This window comes from Ictidomys tridecemlineatus, chromosome 8 (genome assembly GCF_052094955.1).
Source record: "Ictidomys tridecemlineatus isolate mIctTri1 chromosome 8, mIctTri1.hap1, whole genome shotgun sequence".
NCBI classification, from domain to species: Eukaryota; Metazoa; Chordata; class Mammalia; order Rodentia; family Sciuridae; genus Ictidomys; species Ictidomys tridecemlineatus.
Genome location: NC_135484.1, coordinates 33216775 through 33237165, shown reverse-complemented (window position 1 = coordinate 33237165; position 20391 = coordinate 33216775). Strand labels below are relative to the sequence as shown.

The window sequence follows — 20391 nt, the reverse complement described above, 5'->3', positions numbered from 1 at the left end:
GATTTTTTTTTTTAAGTTAAACCCTATCATTCCCTTACCTGAAGCTCTCCATGGTTTCCAATAAACCAAAAGTAAAAATTTTTACTGCAGACTGCTGGGCCCTGCATGATCCTCACCCTGTCTGCATCTCCTGGTTTGCCTCATTCTCACATGCTGGCCAAGCTGGTCTGTCTCTCCCTCAAACACTTCTGGCTTTGGTTCCACATCCTGGACCAGTCTTCCCTATGAGTGGACTGAGCATCTGCTTTCTGACCATTAGGACTCTGCCCAGATGCTGCTCCTCCCAGGAGACCTCACATCCTCTCTTATGTCATACTGTTTTACTTTCTTCAGTGTGAATTTCTTTAACTTATTTGGATGACTGCATTGCCCATCTCCCCATAGACTATCAGCTCCATAAGATCAGGATCTAGTCTTTTTATTTTCTATTATATTTCCAATGCCTTGAAAGGTAATTAGCACATAATAGGCACTTGATAAATACTTGCTTGATAAATACATACAAAATTATTGGAATAATTAAAGACTGAAGTTACTGAACTTTTTAAGCCCTAGTTTATCTCATGAAATGCTTTCTTCATAGTGTGTTGGGAAGAGTAAGCAAAATGTAGCATGAAAAGCACTTAGCCCTATGCTTGATTGATAGTAAATGCTCCATAAATATTACTGGCTATTGCTTTTGTTATTGCTGGGTTAACATTATGTGAATTTATATCAACATATGATCAGGTGTTATTTACTTTTTTCTTTTGCTTAACCAGTGTACAGTAGCATGTAGTTAAATGATATAAAGGTTGCATTTTTTCTTACAGGTTATTAGCGATAAATTTTATAATTAGAATTATCTAGTAGGAAAAACTCTTCTTTCTTCCCAGGAGTGTGTATCAGTTTCTCTTGGTGGATGGTAGGTAAATAAGCATTGTTTAAAATTTCCCCTGGGTAATTATCAATATTCTCACTACGACCTAAACTAAAGAAAAGAACACATAAGACATGAATATAATTTACCCAAAGAAAAATCATTTCCAGATTTAAGAAGATTTCCTGGGGCTGGGGCTGTAGCTCAGTGGCAGAGTACTTGTTCTTGCATCAGGAGTCTCTGTAGGCCCTGAGTTCCATCAGAACCCCAGAGTGGAGTCTGGGGGTGCTTCCTATAAACAATCAAGGTAGACAGTTAGTTAGAGAGGTCAGTGAGATACAGGTTCTCACTTGTTTTCAGTTCTCCACTTGTTTTGAAGACTGGAATGCTGAGACCCAAGCACAGGTGTCTACCTAAATTAACAATTAATGACCTTGGTTTCCTTTGCTTAGATAATAGGAGCCATCATCCTCAGACCTCAGAGCTGACCTGCAGGCACAGAGAGGGAAGAGAAAGGAGCTACAGGGGTGGTTGTCCAAGTCAGCTTCTGGTCCCTTATCATATTAGGGATAGGATTAGGTATATGTGTGTATTTTCTAATACATTAGCTATAGGTGCAGACCTGAGGATGGGAATGTTCCACAGGGGGGTCCTCTCTCCTTTGGAGGCAGCAACTGTTACAAAGGAAATTTAGTAGCTCTTGACTCTCTGGAGCCTGGAGGATCCCCTTAGGAAGCAGATGTGCCTCATTGACCAGATTAGTCTCTCCTACTTCTCTCAGGAGCCCTCCTGTGATGTCTTTAAGCATTTTCTTCTCGGAGATATGCACAGATTTTTACCCTTGAACAATACAAAGAAAAAATTTCAATGACCATTGCTTAGTTTTAAAGATTGCAGCAAATTGCTTCTTAAGAATCTATGCAAAGGCATGTTTTCTATCAGACTTTACCTAAATTATGTTTTAAAGATACAGTATTTCATACAATAGGTTTGATCATTTGTATAAACATATATAAATATACATAACATACTCAGATCAATTTTAGAATTTTATACTCTGTAGCCTGTCATTTAATTGAAAGAAGTAAGTATGGTCTAATGGAAATGTTCTTTTCTTTTTCTTTTAATCTGTTAGTGCTGCCAACTGTCCCTATTCAGAAATCAATTTGAATAAAGACCGAATTTTCCCAGACCGCTTAAGTGGTGAGATGCCTCCAGCTAGCCCATCATTTCCAAGAAATAAAAGGACAGACACAAATGAGAGCTCTTCATCTCCTGAAATCAGGTAATTAAAATGATGATATTTGTGTTGTTGGGAAGCACTCTGATTGAAGAGGTTGCCTGTCTTAGACATTTTATGTTCTGTGGTAATGTTTTCTCGTGCATTGTTGAAAAGGCACTTCATCTATGAAATGATGGTAGGATTCAGTGCTTGACAGCTCTTCCATCCTGACTCACATTTTCCCAAGAGATCAAAGAGTCTTCCCTCTACTTTTTCTTGTTTTCTTCTTAACCTTAACACAAATCTGCCTATGGTGGCTCATACTTGTAAATTCAGGGACTTGGGAGATGGAGATGGCTTGAGCTCAGGAGTTCAAGGCTGGACTGACCTCCATTTGAAAAAAAAAAAAAAAAAAACTAATTTCAGTGTGTAGCCCAAGGCTGGAAACACTGTCTTTAGTAGGTAAAGAAATGGTCTTCCTTTTCTTTCCTAGTGCATTTCCTTCTTTTCAGGAAGATCTTAACTAGTAATGTTTTACTTTGATTTGTGTGTATGTTTTAATAGTTTTCAAGTGTCTTATTCCATTATGATGAAAATGGCAGATGTGTCCCTTTCTAACTTGTGGAGGGACAATGACAGAGCAGCAGTGACCTGATGTCAAGTGAGAGAGGAGAAATAGGGGCAGGACTCTGCTGGTCATAGGATTTGATCCTTTTCTGTAGAGAGCCTTGGAGCCTTGTTCTTGAGGGTTCACATGTGCTCACTTGCTTTAATTGCATCTTCTCAATTCACTTTTTGCATTGACTTTGGCGAAAGCTGCAGTTTTAATATACGGGGAAAAAAAAACTACCTCACAGACATTGTAGCTAGTTTTTTATGGAATTCTACTTTGCTTCTCATTTTTTTCCACCTAACCAAGAAACAATAAGAAAGGTCCACCTAGGGCAAATCAGTAGTATAACAAGAAGTTAGAATAAAAAAAAAAAAATGACAAAGATGATCAATTTGAAAAAAATGTTTATATTTCATTATGTTTTTATTAGTGCCTTATAATTATGCATGATATTGATTTATTGTGACTTTTCCACAAATGGACATAACATAATTTGCTCCATTTCATTCCCCAGTGCTTCCTGTTTCTTTTCTCACCTCCCCTCACAATCCTCTTCCTCTGCTCTATTGGTCTTCCTTCTATTTATTATTTTGTTTTGTTTTGTTTTTAACTGGTACATTATATTTATACATTAAATAAGATTATTTGGAATATATTCAGGAATGCACATAGCATTACCAATTTTTTGCTTAATTAAAAAGTATTTAATCACTTAAAGCCTAGAGGAAGTAAGTAACCTCATATTGATTAAGAGCTTCTATAATTCCTGGTGGAAAAGTTAAACTTTCCTGAAAGTAAATTATTATTGGTAGATTAAAAAATATTTATTGAGTATTTTTGATGCTATACTAGGTATTATACAATGATGGTTCTCATTTCTTCTAGGTATTTTTCTCAAATGTTATTTCCCTGAGTAAATACTATCGGTGATGTAGTATTTGTATATATACATATATATGTGCATATATAACAGAAAATCCTTTTCTGTTCAGTGCTTTCCCATTTATTTAGTGATGCTGGGTATAGAACCCAGGGGCGCTCTACCACTGAACTACATCCCAGCCCTGTTTATTTTTCATTTTGAAACAGCGTCTCACCAAGTTGTCAAAGCTGGCCTTGAACATGCAACCCTCCTGCCTCAGCTTTCTGAGTTGCTGGGACTACAGGCATTGCCCCAGCTCCTGATAAGAGCTTAAGATGTACAAACCCAAGGGACCCTAAAAAGTTGATGTTACTAAACTTTGTCAGGTTTTTTTCCTTGTCTGATGTTAACACTTAGCTTCCTGCCATTAGGCTCCAAGCTTGACTATCTAATCTCTAAATGTAGCTTTTAAGCTTAGGTATTTCTCTACAAATCAAAAACTATAATGAGATTTCATCTCACTCCAGTCAGAATGGCAGCCATCAAGAATACAAATAATGCTGGAAAGTGTGTGTGGGGAAAGGGACATATATACACTGTCAGTAAGAGTGTAAATTAGTAAAACCATGATGGAAATGAGTATGGAGTTTCCCCAATAGACTAGGAATAGAATCTCAAAATGACCCGGTTATACCATTCATCAATATTTATCCTAAAGAATTTTGAGCATACTGTAGCAGTATATGCATACCATGTTTATAGTAGCACAATTCACAATAGTCAAAACTATGGAATCAGCCTAAGTGTCCATTAATGGATGAATGGATAAAGAAAGTATGGTGTAGTATTTGTATATATACATATATATGTGCATATATAATTTGGTATAGTTGATGTGATATACATAATGTGAAATATATATAATGTGACATATATGAACACATATGAGGGGTGTATGTGTGTCTGTGTGTGTGTGTATAAATGGCACATATTTATATGCACCATGGGGTTTTATTCGACTATAAAGAAAAACAAAATTATGTCATTTGCAGGAAAATGGAAAAAACTGGAGACATTATGTTGAGCAAAATAAATCAAACTCAGAAAGTTAAGGGTCATATGTTTTCTCTCATTTGTAGAAGCTAGAGAGGAAAAAAGAAAGGTAGGGGCAAATTTCATGAAAACAGAAGGGAAATCAGTAAAGTTCAGGAAAGGCTCCAGGGGAAGTGGGGAGGAAAGGAAAGGGAAAGAGTGTTGGGGAACACAACTGTTGACCAAATTATATTGTGTGCATGTACAAGTATGTGTCAACAATTTTCACTATTGGCATAATCATAATGCACTAATAATAGAAAAAAAAATATTAAATATTTCTGATTCATATCCAAGGTGCAAACCAATAAATATTTTAGATCCAGCACTGTAAGAGCACATCATAGTGTTTTATGTTGTCGTTGTACTTTTCTTCATAGAAAAGGAGTATAACTTGGTGAGTCAAGGCATAGGGTACTGTTTAGTTAAATCTTGGCTTCCCTACTTCTTAGGAGAAGACAAATTGCTCCTTACGTGTTATTAACCTCAGAGTTTGTGAGATGGAAAGTTTAAATATAATATAAAGCTCTTATAATTTGATTAATAAGTAAAAAAGCCCTTTATCAATGTTAGTGGGTTTTTTGTTTTATTTTTTGTTTGTTTGTACTGGGGATTGAACTCTGGAGTGCTTTACCACTAAGCCCCATCCCCAGCCCCTTTTTTTTTTTTTTTTTTTTTTTTTTTGAGACAGGGCCTTGCTAAGTTGTTGAGGCTGGCTTTGAACTTAAGATTTTTTTGCCTCAGCCTCCTGAACTGCTGGGACAATAGGCATGTGCCACTTCATGCAGCATAAATGTTAGTTTTTATTAATGAGGTTGAATTTGTTTCATGATACAAGTGAGTATCCCTTATCCAAAATGCTTGGGATCTGAAGTGTTTCAAATTTAAGCATATTTGCATGGACTTTACCAGTTGAGCATCCCTACTATGAAATTCTCTAAAATTGCTCAAGAAGTTTCAGGTTTTAGAGATTTTAGAAATTTGGATTGGGAGAGCTCAATCTGTTTTTCTTTTGTTCCTTAGGAACAAAAGCATGGCTGGCCAATTTCTTTTATATTTTTGGGTTATGCTTTGGAGAGATGGCTTAAATAAGATGATTCATGTAATATCAAATTATCTTTTCTTTTTTTTTTTTCCTGTAATCATTGCTTGCCTGGATATAATTTTCCACTCAGATTTTAGCAGATTTTCTTTGCAGCATTCCTAATAATTTGCTAAAATGCAGTTGGCCAGTCTTTTCTTTAATGTACTTTGTGACGGCAAGAGACAGTTTTGACCCCTAGAAGTAAATCCTGAGACCAGGAGATGGTTGCAGGTGATTTCCTTGGGATGTGAAGAAAACATGAGTCAGGGAGTGAAGAAGGGGACAAGGAAGGAAAGGCAGCCAGAAGAAACATAGTTGTCATACTGGTTGCCACCGTGGGCAGCAGGAGCACAGATCTGGGAAAACTCTGAGATGCTGTCCAAACTGCACATCTCAGATCTAGCCCAGTAGCGGGACGAGGGAGCTGAACTGTGCCAACACCACTTCTGTTGCACCACAGTGAGGCTGCACATGGCATTCCTCAGCACATCTGCCTTGCTGCATGGCAGCCAAAGCAGCCATTGCCCTCGGAATCCTGCAGGAAAGCAGTGCAGGTGGCATAGGGGACATCAGCCCCATGTGTGCTGAAGTGGCAGTGAGTAGACAGGTGCTGATAGCAAGTGCTGTACCATCCTAAGTCCCATTCACCCGTTCTACATGCCAAATAGCCCCTAGAATGAGTGATACGCTGGTGTTGCTTTTGGTCCAGGGCTGATATAATATGACCAAGAATAAATGAACAATTGAACGTGTGTATTCTGTACACACTGTAGAATTATTTTAAGCACTACTTACTCGCATAAACCCACAGGAATTACTGATGTTCCATAATAGTAATTCCTAAAGTTAGCTTCATGTCAGATTCCCACAACGTCTTTAAAATTCAAATTTGGGAACCTTTCCTAGATCACCAGAATTTTCTAGGAAAGAACCTTGGAATTTGCATCTAAAAATTCATTTGAGTGTATCCCTCTGCTTAAAATTTTTCAGTGTCTTACCATTACTAAGGATTATGACCCTACTTCATGTGGCCTACAAAGTCCTGTGTCAACTAGCCCCTGCTGAACTTCTCAGCCTTGCCCCCACCAGGCCCTTTTTTTTAGTCAATGCTTCATGCATCCTGGTCCTCAACCATCCTTTTCTCTCTACCCCAAACCTCTGTGTGTCTTCTGGCATATCTCTCATCTTTTGTTTTACATTAACTGTCCCTTCCTCAGGGAAGCTTCTTCTGGTCCTCCAGACTGCCAATTCTGCCCTTCTGTCGTGCTCTCATATCACACATCCTGATTCTATTAAAGTGTTTGTGTACTGCGCTTAATGATACACTCCATAAAGGCAGAGACTGCCTCCTATCTCACTCTGAATTAACCTCAGCCCTGAGCATATTGCCATGCATCCCTCAACATGTAATGGTGACCTTGACTCATCTGTCCGTCTTCAAAGGAGACAAGCCTGTCATATAGCCTAATAGGCAGTAGCTCTATACTTTCTTTTTGTTCACTTAAAACTCCTACATTTCCAACTCTGTAAGATCACCATACCAGATATCCAAGGAGTAGTTATTAAATAAGATAAATTCCCCCAAATACATATCTACATTTTTTTTAAATAAATGAGGTTGATACTTTCCTGTCTGTTGTTGTTTACCATCCCAGCCACACGGATAATGATACTAGAGAAGTAACAGCATTTGTAAGGAATAACAAGGACATGGATGAGCCTGAGAGGGTTATGGAGGCCTGCAGGGATCAATATCCTAGTGCTCCTGCACCCAGGGAAGCTCTGCCCTACATTCCACAGCTCCCTGCTTGAGTCTTCTCCCTGCTGAGTGCTTAGACTCTGCCTGCAGAGACTCATGAGCATTTCCTAGTGCCTGTCCAGGTAGAAACATGGGCACACAGTGTTTTCCCACTCACCCATTCATCTGTCTGAAGTGTAAGGAACACCTGTGCTGAGCTGGGGCTTTCCAGAAGGTGATGGCCTCACTCCATGGCAGCAGCCATCTATCTCTGTCCCTGGCATCAGATGGTAGCTTTTCCTGGTGACTGATAACGATTCTACAAGTCCACAAGCTGAGTAAAAGAATATGTGTATTTCTTTCTGTGTCTTAATAAAACCATGGGTCTCAAACTTAGAATTGCACCTGCATTATCCAGAGTGCTTTTTTAAAAATGTGGATTTCAGGCACTGCTTCCAGAGATACTGTCAGGAAAAGGAAGTTCTCAACCCAGGATGAGAAGTTCTCATCCTCATGTTTAACAAGCTCCTGCAAGACTTCTGTATGCGGGGGGCTTTGGAAAATACCATTGAATGTAAACATCCTTCCCCGGAGTAATGACTCACAATGTATTATCAATTAGAAAACACTAGGCATCCATCCTACATAGTCTAATTCGCATGAGGTCTGTCCTACAGCTGCTTGTTAATTGTGTTCTAAATTAGGTGCTATCTTTATTAAAAATCAATGTTTTACACTCCCATGTTTAAACTTGTGTAGATATAAACACAGGAACACAATAAAGCATATTGAAAATGCCTGCTAAATGCTTGTATTTCCTTGAATAAGACAAAGGCCCGCTGCTAAAGTAATCTAATAAAAAAAATGTAGTTCATTCTATTTATTATAAGCTATTAAAACGACTTCTTAGTTGTAGGGCCCATGTTTTCACTCTGAAATTTACATGGAACAGGTTGTAGGAATTGCTACCATCAATCTGATTTAAAGTTTTTACACTAATACAGTTTTGCCAGTCACACTACAGCCTCTGTACCTTATTAAGCAGGTGGGGAGATGAGCTAACATAAAATATCAGACTACAAGTCTAAATACATCTATTTACTTTGCAAAACTATCACACCAAGCAGAATAAAATTAGTTTTAGAGCCAGAGTTCTAAAAGATTACCAAAGTTAATTAGTAGTCTTGGGGAACTTTGTTTTTCCTCCTGAGGTTTTCTGGGCCTGAGGGCTTGGTGTGGAAGATTAGAGAAAGTCATTTCGCTGACCAAGCATTCCCTGGCTTCGCAAAGCCTCCCCTCCTTTTGTTGCTGGGCTGCCACATATGAATTAGGAGCTGTGGAATTTTGAAATATTCCTGCTCTTGGGAATCTAGGTCTAATCTGTGTAGTCGTTTGTATGCGCCGGAGAAAAGCTCAGTTTTAGTTAAACCCTCACTGAGGTTCTGATGCCAACTGCTGTGACGCCGAGGCAGCCATTCCAAGTGTAAGGGAGGATGGATGTTTCTGTTAGATGCCTATGAAGTTGTCGCAGCAGTATTGCAGCAGAATCTTGACTGTCTCTAATTCCTGCTCAGGGGACTCTTCCATGAGAAGGAGAACAGCAGTGACATCTATTCTCTTTTCCACAACAGCAAAAAGTTACCAGCGGTCTCAGTCTGTCTGTGACATGTCATGTTTATTTCCCAGTTCTCGCCTTAGTGGACAGGGCTTTCCGTTCCATAGGAGGATGGAGTAATTGTTCAGTGAGTTTTTCCTGCAGTTTTTTCCTTAGTATCTTGATAATACTCACTTGATTCACTCGTTATATTGCTTTATTATGTTCCTTCACTAATATGTGTTCCTTATGTGAACTTCTAATTTAATGGGCTTCTTAATCAAAATGTCTTTATTTTTAATCATTAGAGTGAGCTGTGTTTACCTTGGGCCATATTTATGAAAACCTGATTCAGTAAAACCTGCTACAGCTGGATACAGTGCCACACACATTATAATCCCAGTAACTTGGGAGGCTGAGATAGGAGGTTCACAAGTTTGAGATCAGCCTTAGCAACTTAGGGATATCCTGTCTCAAAATAAAAGAAAAAGGACTGGGGATGAAGCTAAATCACTCTGGGTTTAATCCCCAGTACCAAAAAATAAACAAACAAAACTATTGGCTGTAGTATCATTTATTTCAAAAGGAATTTAATTTTAAAAATCCCTTATTTGAATGTTAACCATAGACATAAGACTTTTAATCCACTGGTTTCATTTTCCCAACCTTTCTGAATTCCTCTGAGGGTGGTTATTTCCTTGCCTTGAAGCTTCTCAAGGTTCTTCATTTATAGGAACAAGCATTTTGGAGACAGGTTAAGTATTTGAAACCTACAAAGCGCAACCTCGGGGATTCTTGTTCTATGATCTTTACCTCTATGTGACCTCTGCCCTGGTATTAAAAAACAAAAAACAAAAAAATTCCTGGGGATGTGCAAATAGGCATCCCTTTGAAGTTCAAAACAGAAAAACCTACATTTTATTAATGGCTTTCTGGCATTCACTGTGCCCCCACTTCTTACTAGGGGTACTAGTCCTTTTCAGCCCTGACAAGGCCCCTATGAGAGTAATTAGCCACTACAGAAAGAGAAGGGTGTGTTGTGTGTTGGTTGGCTTTCCATTGTTGAAATACCTGAGGCAATCAACTTAAAGGGAAGAAAGGTTTATTTTGGCTCACCAGAGGTTTTAGCCAAGGTCACGTGACCCTGTTACTTTGGGGTCTATGGCATCACGGTGGGAGGTTGGAGGGTGGCAGAAGAAGTCTGCTCATCTGGCAATGAGATAGCAGAAGGAAGGAAAGAGAGGAAGGGCCAGGGTCCCAGTATCCCCTTCAAAGACATGCCTCTGATGGCCTAGCTAGACCTCCACCTCCCGAATTTCCTCCACCTCCCAATGATCCACAGGCTGGGGACCAAGGCTTTAACTCATAGGCTTTTTGTGAACTTTTCAGATCTAAACTATAGCAGGTTATTTCAAGCTAGTCTAAGGAGTAGGCCTTTTGCACTTGACCTGTGGCAGTGTGTCTGAGGCTGGGCTGACAGTCACTGAGGTTTAAGCGCCTGACGTATATGGCACATTTCTGCTAACATTGCATGTTCTACTTCCTCCTTACATACTGAATTTAGAGAGGTGGTTAAAACGAATACATTCTTAAATTGAAGCAAAATTATTTATTGTTTCATATATTTTCCTCTATCGTTTTTAGCACACTGGGTACCAGTTGAAACATAATTGGTTAGGGATTGTTTTAAAATGAAAAATAAACAAACTTAAGGAAATACAGCTGTATGCATTCAAATGTCATCTTATTCCTAGGCATTTACTCTTCTCATGTTTGTTTCCCTAATATTTACCACAAGGCATAATTAGAGTAAGATAGTAAGACATCTAAAACATGCTGCTTAATTACAGAGGAAAAGAGGATGCTGACTCACAATGAACATGTTTTTTTTCTGAGTGGATGCCACTGTCTTGATTAAAAGCCAAAAGAGTATTCTTGAGTAAAATTTTGCTGATTGTATTTCAGTATAAATTGAAGAAAACTGGTTCTGGAAAATTCTAGAATCCCAGGAGAAATGGCTATATTCTAGGTGCTTCTTCCCACCTAAGCTCACTTAACTCAGGCTTCTGGTGATGTAGGTGCTGCGTTACACCCCCATCCTTGGTTCCGGCCACACTGCTCCTCAGGAGCGAACCTGGCCAGTAACCCAGGCAGTTCAGCTGTAGGCACCATTACTTGAAAACCTATTTTAATATTCAAAAGATACAGATCTGCAGGTAATTTTATCCTAATATATTAGTAGTTGGAAAATCGTCATCACTGCCAGGTGTCATGCTCCTGGCTCTGTGCTAAGCACTTTTAGACATTTTTATTTTAGTCCTCAAAATGCTCTCTGTGAGGGTAGCCTATCCTTGTTTTATAGATAGATGATGCACCTGAGAATTAGGGAAAATTGAGTGACTTGCTGCTGAAGGTCCTGTGAAATGAGTAAGTAGCAGACCTGAAATTTGAACCAGGTCATCTTGCTTCCAAGGATGTAACCACTGTTGCTGGGCTGCTTTCTCTGTGTTGAGACACACCCATCTCTAGCTAGTGTGTGCTCCCGCCTAAATAAGTATTGGCACCGAGAGATGTCGATCAAGGAGAGCAGGTCAAGAAGCTTTTAATTTGAGTGATGTTGTAATATTAACAATAGTATAAAAATATTTCAGGTAGTTAGTTTTTAAAAATCTGTCAGGAAGCATATCTTATATTATGCTGCAGAATATACTGCTATATTATCCCAAAGTTTTCACATTCTGATATAAACATACTTTGTCTATAATTGAAAGACTATGTAACTAGAATAACTTTTGCTTAGGAAGTTGAAACTGTAGAACAAGGAGGGTCAAAGGTTTTATTTTCCCTTTCTATTTTCATTAGAAAGTGACTTGAAAACTTACACAGAGAAGTTTAAAACTTATTTTTAGTCTTTGCTCCATCTCTTGAAAAAAATTACTAATCAAAGTTTCTAGGAACATATTTTCTTTGACTCTGGGAAAAGCCACTTTTAAGTTGTATCATCACAGTGCATTTTTCCAATAAATATCAATATAGCTACCCATAAGCAACATTTTTCGTTGGCTACAATCAGTACTTACTAAGATAAAATTTGACTCAAAGAATATTATTTTCAATTTAATATGAAACAAGTTTGTAAGTTTATGAGTTAATTTTTAGTACGCCGATCTTAACATATCGTAATCACCAAGTGTGACTTCGGGGCACTGCTTTAACAGAGAAGAAAGTTTTCTATCAATACCTCAACTAACATTCATTCTTCAGTTATCAGTGATATTCTTACGTTTATTTTACTTTCTCTGGAGTAAGAGCCTCTGCCATTGAGTTGACCGACTACTATACCAAACATGCTGGAATGGATTCATTAAAAATCTTATTCAGAGCTTTCTGAATTTCTTGAAAAAAATACAATTTAATTGAACAACTAAAGTGATTTTCCCCATTCTCAACTGAGCACAAATAGTTTTAAGCAGTTGTGACTGATTGTTTTTACTATGAACCAAGCTTGGGAGGTCAGGTTCAAATGAAATTTCACATTTGCTCTTGGAAATAATCTTTTCTAAAACACTGATTGCCTGCTTACTATGTTAGCATCATTATGTTACATTGTTATAATTTTAAATGGAGTATAAATTACTATTTTGTAATTAAAACTGTAGAACCTTTTATGTTTTGTTGGAATATTTTGTTTCATATGCATTTGCCTTGTTCTTTAAACTCAACAATAAAAGAGGTCTGGGTGAGAGTTTTACAAAGCACTGTAATATGTAGTCAGATAGATACTGTATCCTAGATAGGGGAAATTACAAAGTGAGGTTTATTTTGAACCTTGAAAATGGAATACATTGGGTTGAAATTTTTCAAATCTCTGAAATTTAGCTTTAAATAAGTATCATATGCCCAGTTTCATAGAGCCATTTTTGTTCCTGGCTTAAGGGAAAAGATCTAAATTAAGATTTTTAATGAAACCATTTTATTTTAGGCAATCTGTACTATGTTTAGTTTAGTGTTAGGTCATTCCTGGTCAAAAAGTGATAGAATCAGTTCAGTTTATGGATTTGACCTAATTAATCCAAGAAAAACTTCCTCAAATTCAGATTGATTTTTATGGACCAGTCTCAGCTTCAACCCAAGTCCTAGGAACCCGAGATGTAAAATGGTGTAAATAATTGTCCAAGACTTCCAAACCTTTTTTTTTCCCCCTAAATTGAAGTCTTACCAAGCAGAACAAGTAAAATTTATTATGAATGCATGAGAAATTATTACTGGGTTATTATATAGCTACATTTTCCAGAATAGTTCATCTTAATATTCTTAGTTTTAAAAATCTCTTTTCTGAATAATAATAAAAAATTGTTGATGAGGAAAGTGGGGCATTTGTAGATGTTATTAGTGTTAATTGTTTTGTTGTAGAACTACATAGCCTTTCTAATATTTTGGTAGTACTTGTTTTTTAAATTAAAAAAAAAACAGTTGTTAAAATATAGCTATGAACTATTTTTTAAAATGCTCCTCTTATAAAATACAGAAACACATTTTTTTTTCCTCAGAGACCAGCATGCTGATGATGTCAAAGAAGACTTTGAAGAGAGAACAGAAAGTGAAATGAGGACATCACATGAAGCCAGAGGTAACTATGATATTCTCATCTTATTGATGGGTGTTACTCTTAATATTCAAGAATGTAAAACTCATAATTATTGATTAGGGATGTGGCTCAGTGGTAGAGTGCTTGCCTAGCATGCGTAAGGCCCTGAGTTTGATCTCCAGCACTGCAAAATAAATAGAATTTAACTGGAATACAGTAGTCAGATTTATATTAAAGATCAGCTTTATTTGGTTGGTTTAATCCTTAATGCAGGCAATAAAATTTATTTAGCATATAATTCATAATGATAAAGATTCATGTATGGCTTTATATTCACAATGTGTTTCATATATTGTATACAGCTTGGTAGGAGACATTCTCTTGGTTCTTGGGCTACATTTTCTTTAGTATTATTGGTGTTATTTGCTTAATATGTTTAAAACTCAATTCAGAGTTTATATGAAATCCAAATAGAATATGATCTCCATTCAGTATCACAAAAATCATTTGAACAAATGTTTTAAGTTATACTAGAGAAAGTAATTTGACTCACATTATTGTTGAAAAGGCAGTGATTTAATTAAGTTGTAACCACTGCTAGTCATGGTATAGATGGTACTTATTAATTCACATATAACTTATGATTTGTTTCTCATAAGAAAATGTCTGGTTGTTAGTGAGTGTGATGATTATTCTTGGAGACTTTGCTTTTCACATACCCTTTTTTTTTGTTTGGATATCACATAAGATGCGAGAATGGTTCCTAATGACTCTGCAGTGACCTACTCGCTCAGTGGTGCTTGGGTTTCTGTAGCTGATTGTCGTAGAGCAATAATTCATGACTAATTTGGAAGTTATGTTCAGCACTGTCCACAGCATGTTTTATGACACCACATCCAGATCCTACAGATGGCCAGGGTTCAGTAGGGTTCACTTGCTAGCTGTGTGATCTTGGACATGTCATTAAAAACATCTCTTAGTGTGTCTGTTTTTCATCTCTCCAGAAGGAGTAGGTGACATAACTTCTTCCTGAGGTTGTAGTGAGAGAGAAACACAATAACATTTTTACTTCCTTAGACCAGTGGCTGCCACATAGTAAGCCTGTGCAAGGATTTGATTCTTTAAAATGTTTCTGATCATTGAAAAAGAAGAAAAATATTTAATTTTTGAAGTTTTTGTTATCAGGGCTATGTCTAGTTCTCACACAGAGGCTCAGCCTTTCTTTGTAGGCGTCGGTCTACCAAAAGTTAATAGCATGGCCTTCATTAAGTCTCGGCTCTGCCGCATACTAGCCCTGTGGCTGTGCCTCAGTTCCTCCTAAAAAAATTTGATGTGGTCCCCATACGCACACGTTGAGTCATTCTGAGGATTGAATATACCACTTTTGTTAGTACTATTAATATTGTGGGAAATAATGTCTTTGTATCTCATTGATGGTGCAGATCCATAGTAAAAATTTCTAGGTCCTGAACTTTTGGAAGGAGTAATAATTTAAAACACTGTAGTTTAACTTGATGACCTATTTAATTTTTATTTGCTAAATGATTTTGATAGTTTTTTTCCAGAAAATTACCCATTTCATAGAGAATTCTAGATTTATTAACACTTGATACGTATGGTCTTCTCTCTCCCTACTTTTAGTTTCTATTTTTATTTTTCTATTTTTCTTGATTTGAATTTCCTCTTGTAATTCTTTGCAAAGAAACATTTCTAGAATTCATATATAATTCTTAATTTTGTGTTTTTTTCCAAGTCATTTATTTTTATTATTTTGAACCTATAAAACCAGTAGTTCAGTATGCATATTTGAATTATTATCTTTTTGTATTGTGAAAGGAAGCCTAGTAAAATAAGTTGTGAACATTTTTTTTATGTAAGTGTTTATGCGAGATTGGCCTATAATTTTCCTCTTTACTGGCTCATTCAACTTTAGCCTCCTAAAATGAATTTGATAACTATCCGTCTCTCACATTTTTGAAACATTTTGAGTAAGTGTCCCATAAAATCGGTTTTTGATTTTTTTAAATTCTAATTAGTTATACGTGACAGTAGATTGCATTTTGAGACCTTATACTTAAATGAAGTATAACTTCTCATTTGTCTGGTACATGATGTAGAGTTACCCAGGTTGCGTAATCATGTGTGCACATAGGTGATTATATCTGATTCATTCCACTATCATTCCAACCATAAAATTAATTTTATCTGTAATGAAATCATTTCATTGGCTGTCTTTCACTTAACATCTTTCTTAAACTTCCTTTATCTTTTTTAAATGAGTGGATTTTTTTTCATAATCATTTTCTAATGAAGAGAGTGTTGTCTGGGGTTTGCTGGTGAATGTTCTTGGGAATGGTACCAATGAGACACTGACAGAAATCGGTTTGGATAGGATGAGAAGGCGAGTTGGGATGTGATTACAAAAGAGACCTAGTCCTTGCCCTAAGTTTCTTCAGAGTTATCCCAAATTTAGGCGAGAGAGCAGGCTTTGTGTCTGATTGAGCAGACCTCAGATCTTGGCCAGAAGTGGGTGTCCTTAGGTAAAGAAGCTCCCTCTGTTTTAGGGCAGCTCTTAGAGAGGGAGGCAGCTCTGAGCCTTCAAAATGCAACAGGTAGAAGAACGGTGGCCTTAGCATGAAGGGGAATTGAGTGGTCTGTTCCAGAATTCACTGTGTCTAGACAGTTGTTTGGCCTATTTTTTTTCTTTTAAGAAAAATCAAACAGAAGAAATGAAACCAAAATACCATTTTACACCAGTGAGATTTGGCTACCCCAATTCAGTCCAGTCTTTTGAGTTTGAAAAATGAACCCGGTTCTTAAATGTACTTTTTTTTGCATGAATATTTCCTGGGAAGTAATGTGCGTTGTTGATTTTTTTTTTTTTTTTTTTAGACCCAGGTGTTCCTTAGAACCAAAAAGTTTCCTTCAGTTTTGACTTTTACTTTTACTCTGTTTGTCTCTTTCTTGACTAGTGATTTCTGTTGTTGGATTGGAACTAAGAGTTGATATGTAAAATATTTAGCAGTTTCTTTAGCAGCCAGCATTGCATAAAAATGGTTGTATCCTGCAGTGGTCTTATTGCTCCAGCAGGGTCTCACAGCTCCCCGCTGTATCATGAGCTTCCTTCAGATCTGTGTCTTGGGGAAGCTCCACAAGGGCCCAGTGTGGGGTGGAGAGGTGATTATTATCAACCACTGTGGAAGAGTTTTTAATATTTTAACAGCTTGTGCGATTTTTTTGATGTCCTAGACATGTTTCCCACATTAAAATAGCTCATTAACCTCTTCTGATATCTCGTATTTACTGCTTGTAACGTGGATTTTTAACAGCAGTGTGTTTTATTTTCCTATAATTTCCAATCGTGTTGTCTTGTTCTTCTCTTTTCATACCCTATTTTTTTGTTTAGTAAAAGCGATGTCCCCTGTGACTTACTAAAATTATTAAGCTTTGTCAATAAATCAGTGCTCCCCTTTTGATGTTTTTATAGAGCTTTTTATCAGAGGCTCCATGGTGACTGTTTTCTCTTTTATCATTTTTGAGCCCTGAGGTAGTTCCCTGTGTCTTTTAGGGAACACTTTCCCATTTGGGTCAGGACAGAATCCCTTCTTCAGATCTGGTGAAGGTGAAGGTCAGGTACAGGTGCTGCATTGCGGCCCACTCCCTTGAGCCCAGGAGGTGCCCAGCAGTGCCCCTTCTCAGTTCTATTCCTGTGGTCCTTCCAGATCTGGCGGGGCTGGGGGTGCTACGGAGCAGTGAGGGGAAGCCCATTGCAGTGGGCTGCACCTAACCACAAAGAAGACTGAGAAGCAGCCGCCCTGAATGTCTTTCCAAACCCAGTAGGGTTTAGTGACTCAGTAGGTCCACGAAGATGATTTTGTTTGGAATCTTGGAACAAATTGGTTTTAGAAAAAGAAAAGAAAAAAAGGATTCCTCCCATGTCTCTTCATTTAATTCAGTTTAATTCAGCACAGTATGCGTAATTATAAGCCCTTTTTGGATGGTTCATGCCCTGTTGTGGAATTGGACATTTAGAGGCTTTTATGGAATATAATTTGATAGTCTTCTTTCTCTCATCTTTTCTACCTGAAGGGATAAATAGCTCATTTCCACCATGGTGGAAAGATCCATTAATAAAGAATTCTGTAGATTGGCTTTCAAGTTTAAACTCTTTTGCTTCCATGGTTTTGTTTTCTCTCCTTCAAGAATTCTCTCATAGGGGGCTTATATCTTTAAAAAGTTGAACGCCATTTTGTAATGTGCCAGATTCTTACTGGAAAAACCAGGCTCCAGTTTTTCCTCCATAGAAGTCTGTTTATTTTGATTGTTAACTTGAAATGATCTTCAAAAATCTTTCATGCCTGAGGTTAAGTGTCTTGGAAGTTAATAATCTCTGTATTCCTCGATCCTTTGAATCTACTTATTCTACCCAAACACTTGTTGTTGATCATTTTATATTTATTTAACAGTTAACCTCATTTGAGGGGGAAAAAAATAGTGACCAGATGTATCCCATTTCTTTTGGTTTTATTTTTTCCTTTCACATTAAGAACATATTTTGTAGTCTTCTGGAATATTAGCTGAAACAGATTGTTGTGTCTTCTTCATTTTGTCCAATACACTGTCAATTACATGCCTTTATTTCAAGATTGTAGTAATTTCTCCCATTTGCCAAGTGCTTAGTAAATGTCAGATGCTAGGATAAACATTTAGAAAATATCCTGTAATCCTTACATGTAAATTAGTTTAGCCAATATTATACTGACAGAGTAGGGATTTGAATCCAGGCCTCTCAGCTGTATTCCAGAACTTGCCATCTGGATCCAGACCCTATACTTTATATCAGGAGGCAAAAGAGATCAGGCCACACACTGATGTGGCTCCTATCTCTCAGTGTGGTTTTGGGTGTATGAGGGCTGGGTCTCAGTTTCCCCATATTAGAGACAAACTCCTTCATGGCACTGTTTCAACACTAGAATGCGAGCAGGCGTTTGAAGGTTTTGGTTTCACTTTTGTCATTGGCTTAAAGGAACACAAAAGAGTCAAAACAATCTAAACAGATATATTTGGTCAATTTTTATTTTAGGAAACTTGAAAACTATAGGAAACTCCTTAAAAGTATTATTTTTCATGCAGGTAGTTGTTTGCAAAGGAGGATAGTAAGAAAGAGAATCTTAATAAAATGCTTGTGGTGGAAATGTCTCACAGAACAAAACACTGTGTTTTCCAAAACATATTGTGCACATTCAGACTAACCATTCCTTGCTCTTGACACTGAGCCAGTCATTGGAGCCAAAATGTTTTTGCGTTTATTTTAGTCTCTGTCACACATTAAGTAAAAACCTGGATTCACTTTTCTAAGCAATTCACAGAATCAAATACAGATTCACTCAAATGAAGTTGCTTTTATTCCTCTTGGACTAGAATCATAGGAGATGGTATGTTCTATGGCTGGTAAACACTGCAGTTACCCCTTTTGTCAAAAAATAACAGTGGATCTCTGGGCATCAGTCAGCACAGAAGATTCAGCAAATGGAAGTGGAGTCTCAAAGTGAAGGAAGCAAAGTTGGTACTAGGATTGGAATTGTGAAGTATGTGTCTAAGGCCTGCTTATACTATCAAGTCCAAAGACATGCAGAAGTCACCACCAATACAGGAAGTTTAGGTTTTTTAGTAATTTAGAGTTATTTTTCTGAGGAATAATGTAGGAGCATTGGAAAAGAACTGTGATGAACAAGTAATATAACTTGTAGTAGGAAATAGAATGGAGCTATAGTGACAGAGTAAAAGTGCCAGGTGTCAATGGAACATATACATAGGGCAGGGTAGAGTTTGGGTTTAAAAAGGACTGTATGTGGCAAACAGTCAGACACAAATAATTAAGTAATTTCTATTATTTTATTCTAGTATGGAATTGAAAACCTTACCATTTCATTTGAGCCTGTCTTGTGACATATACACAGTGATTGTATTTCAAATGATTATTAAACTCTTGGGAATATCTGAGATTAAAGGAATGTTTTTAAGGTGTCACCAACCCCTCTCCCTTTTCTTTTAATTTTATTATTATTATTATTATTTATTTTTGGTGCTGGAGTTGGAACCTTGGGTTTTATACATGCAAAGCAAGTGTTCCACCACTGAGCTACATCCCCAATCCCCAGCCTCCCCTCATCTACCCCTATTTATTTATTTATTTATTTATTTTTGCAGTGCTGGAAATTTAACCCAGCTCCTTGTGCATGCTAAGCAACACTCTACCACTGAGATACTTCCCAGCCTCTATCCTATTATCTGGCTACACAAAACTACTTTGAGCTCTGGATAATTTAAAAAGAATAAAACAAACTGGTGTTGGTTTATACATTTGGTTTGGTAAAATCAGATGATGATCTAAAACCTTGAGACTGATTGAATGAAATGTGGAAAGAGTTATAATGACTTTTTTTAAAAATGTTGAAAGATTTTTAAAAATTTAAATTTAAATTTAAAAATGTTGAGAGATGTTTCATATGAAATGATAGGAGAAAATTTGCTGTGTGGGCCCAACAGAGCAGAATCAGGACCAGTAGGTGTTAGCTCATGTAAAAATAGATTTTTGACCTTGTAAAGTGACTTGATAACATTTAGAACAATTTAAATTAGACTAGCTGAAGAGGAAAAAAAGAATTAGAAAATCAGAATGGAGCAAGAGGAAATAATTTTTAAGAAAACTGTGCCTCTGTAACAACATCAGAAAACA

At 37.0% G+C, this 20391-nt stretch overlaps 1 protein-coding gene across 18 annotated transcripts in view; it reads left to right on the top strand.

The window, feature by feature from the left end:
• The window catches only part of L3mbtl3 (L3MBTL histone methyl-lysine binding protein 3), a 110840-nt gene that overhangs the window by 81845 nt on the left and 8604 nt on the right, over positions 1–20391 (top strand). For all 18 annotated transcript variants that reach the window (XM_078019173.1, XM_078019177.1, XM_078019178.1 and 15 more), the window contains 2 exons: positions 1995–2144; positions 13615–13694. In XM_078019173.1, coding sequence (XP_077875299.1) covers positions 1995–2144; positions 13615–13694 — 230 coding nt within the window. The remainder of the gene's footprint in view (positions 1–1994; positions 2145–13614; positions 13695–20391) is intronic.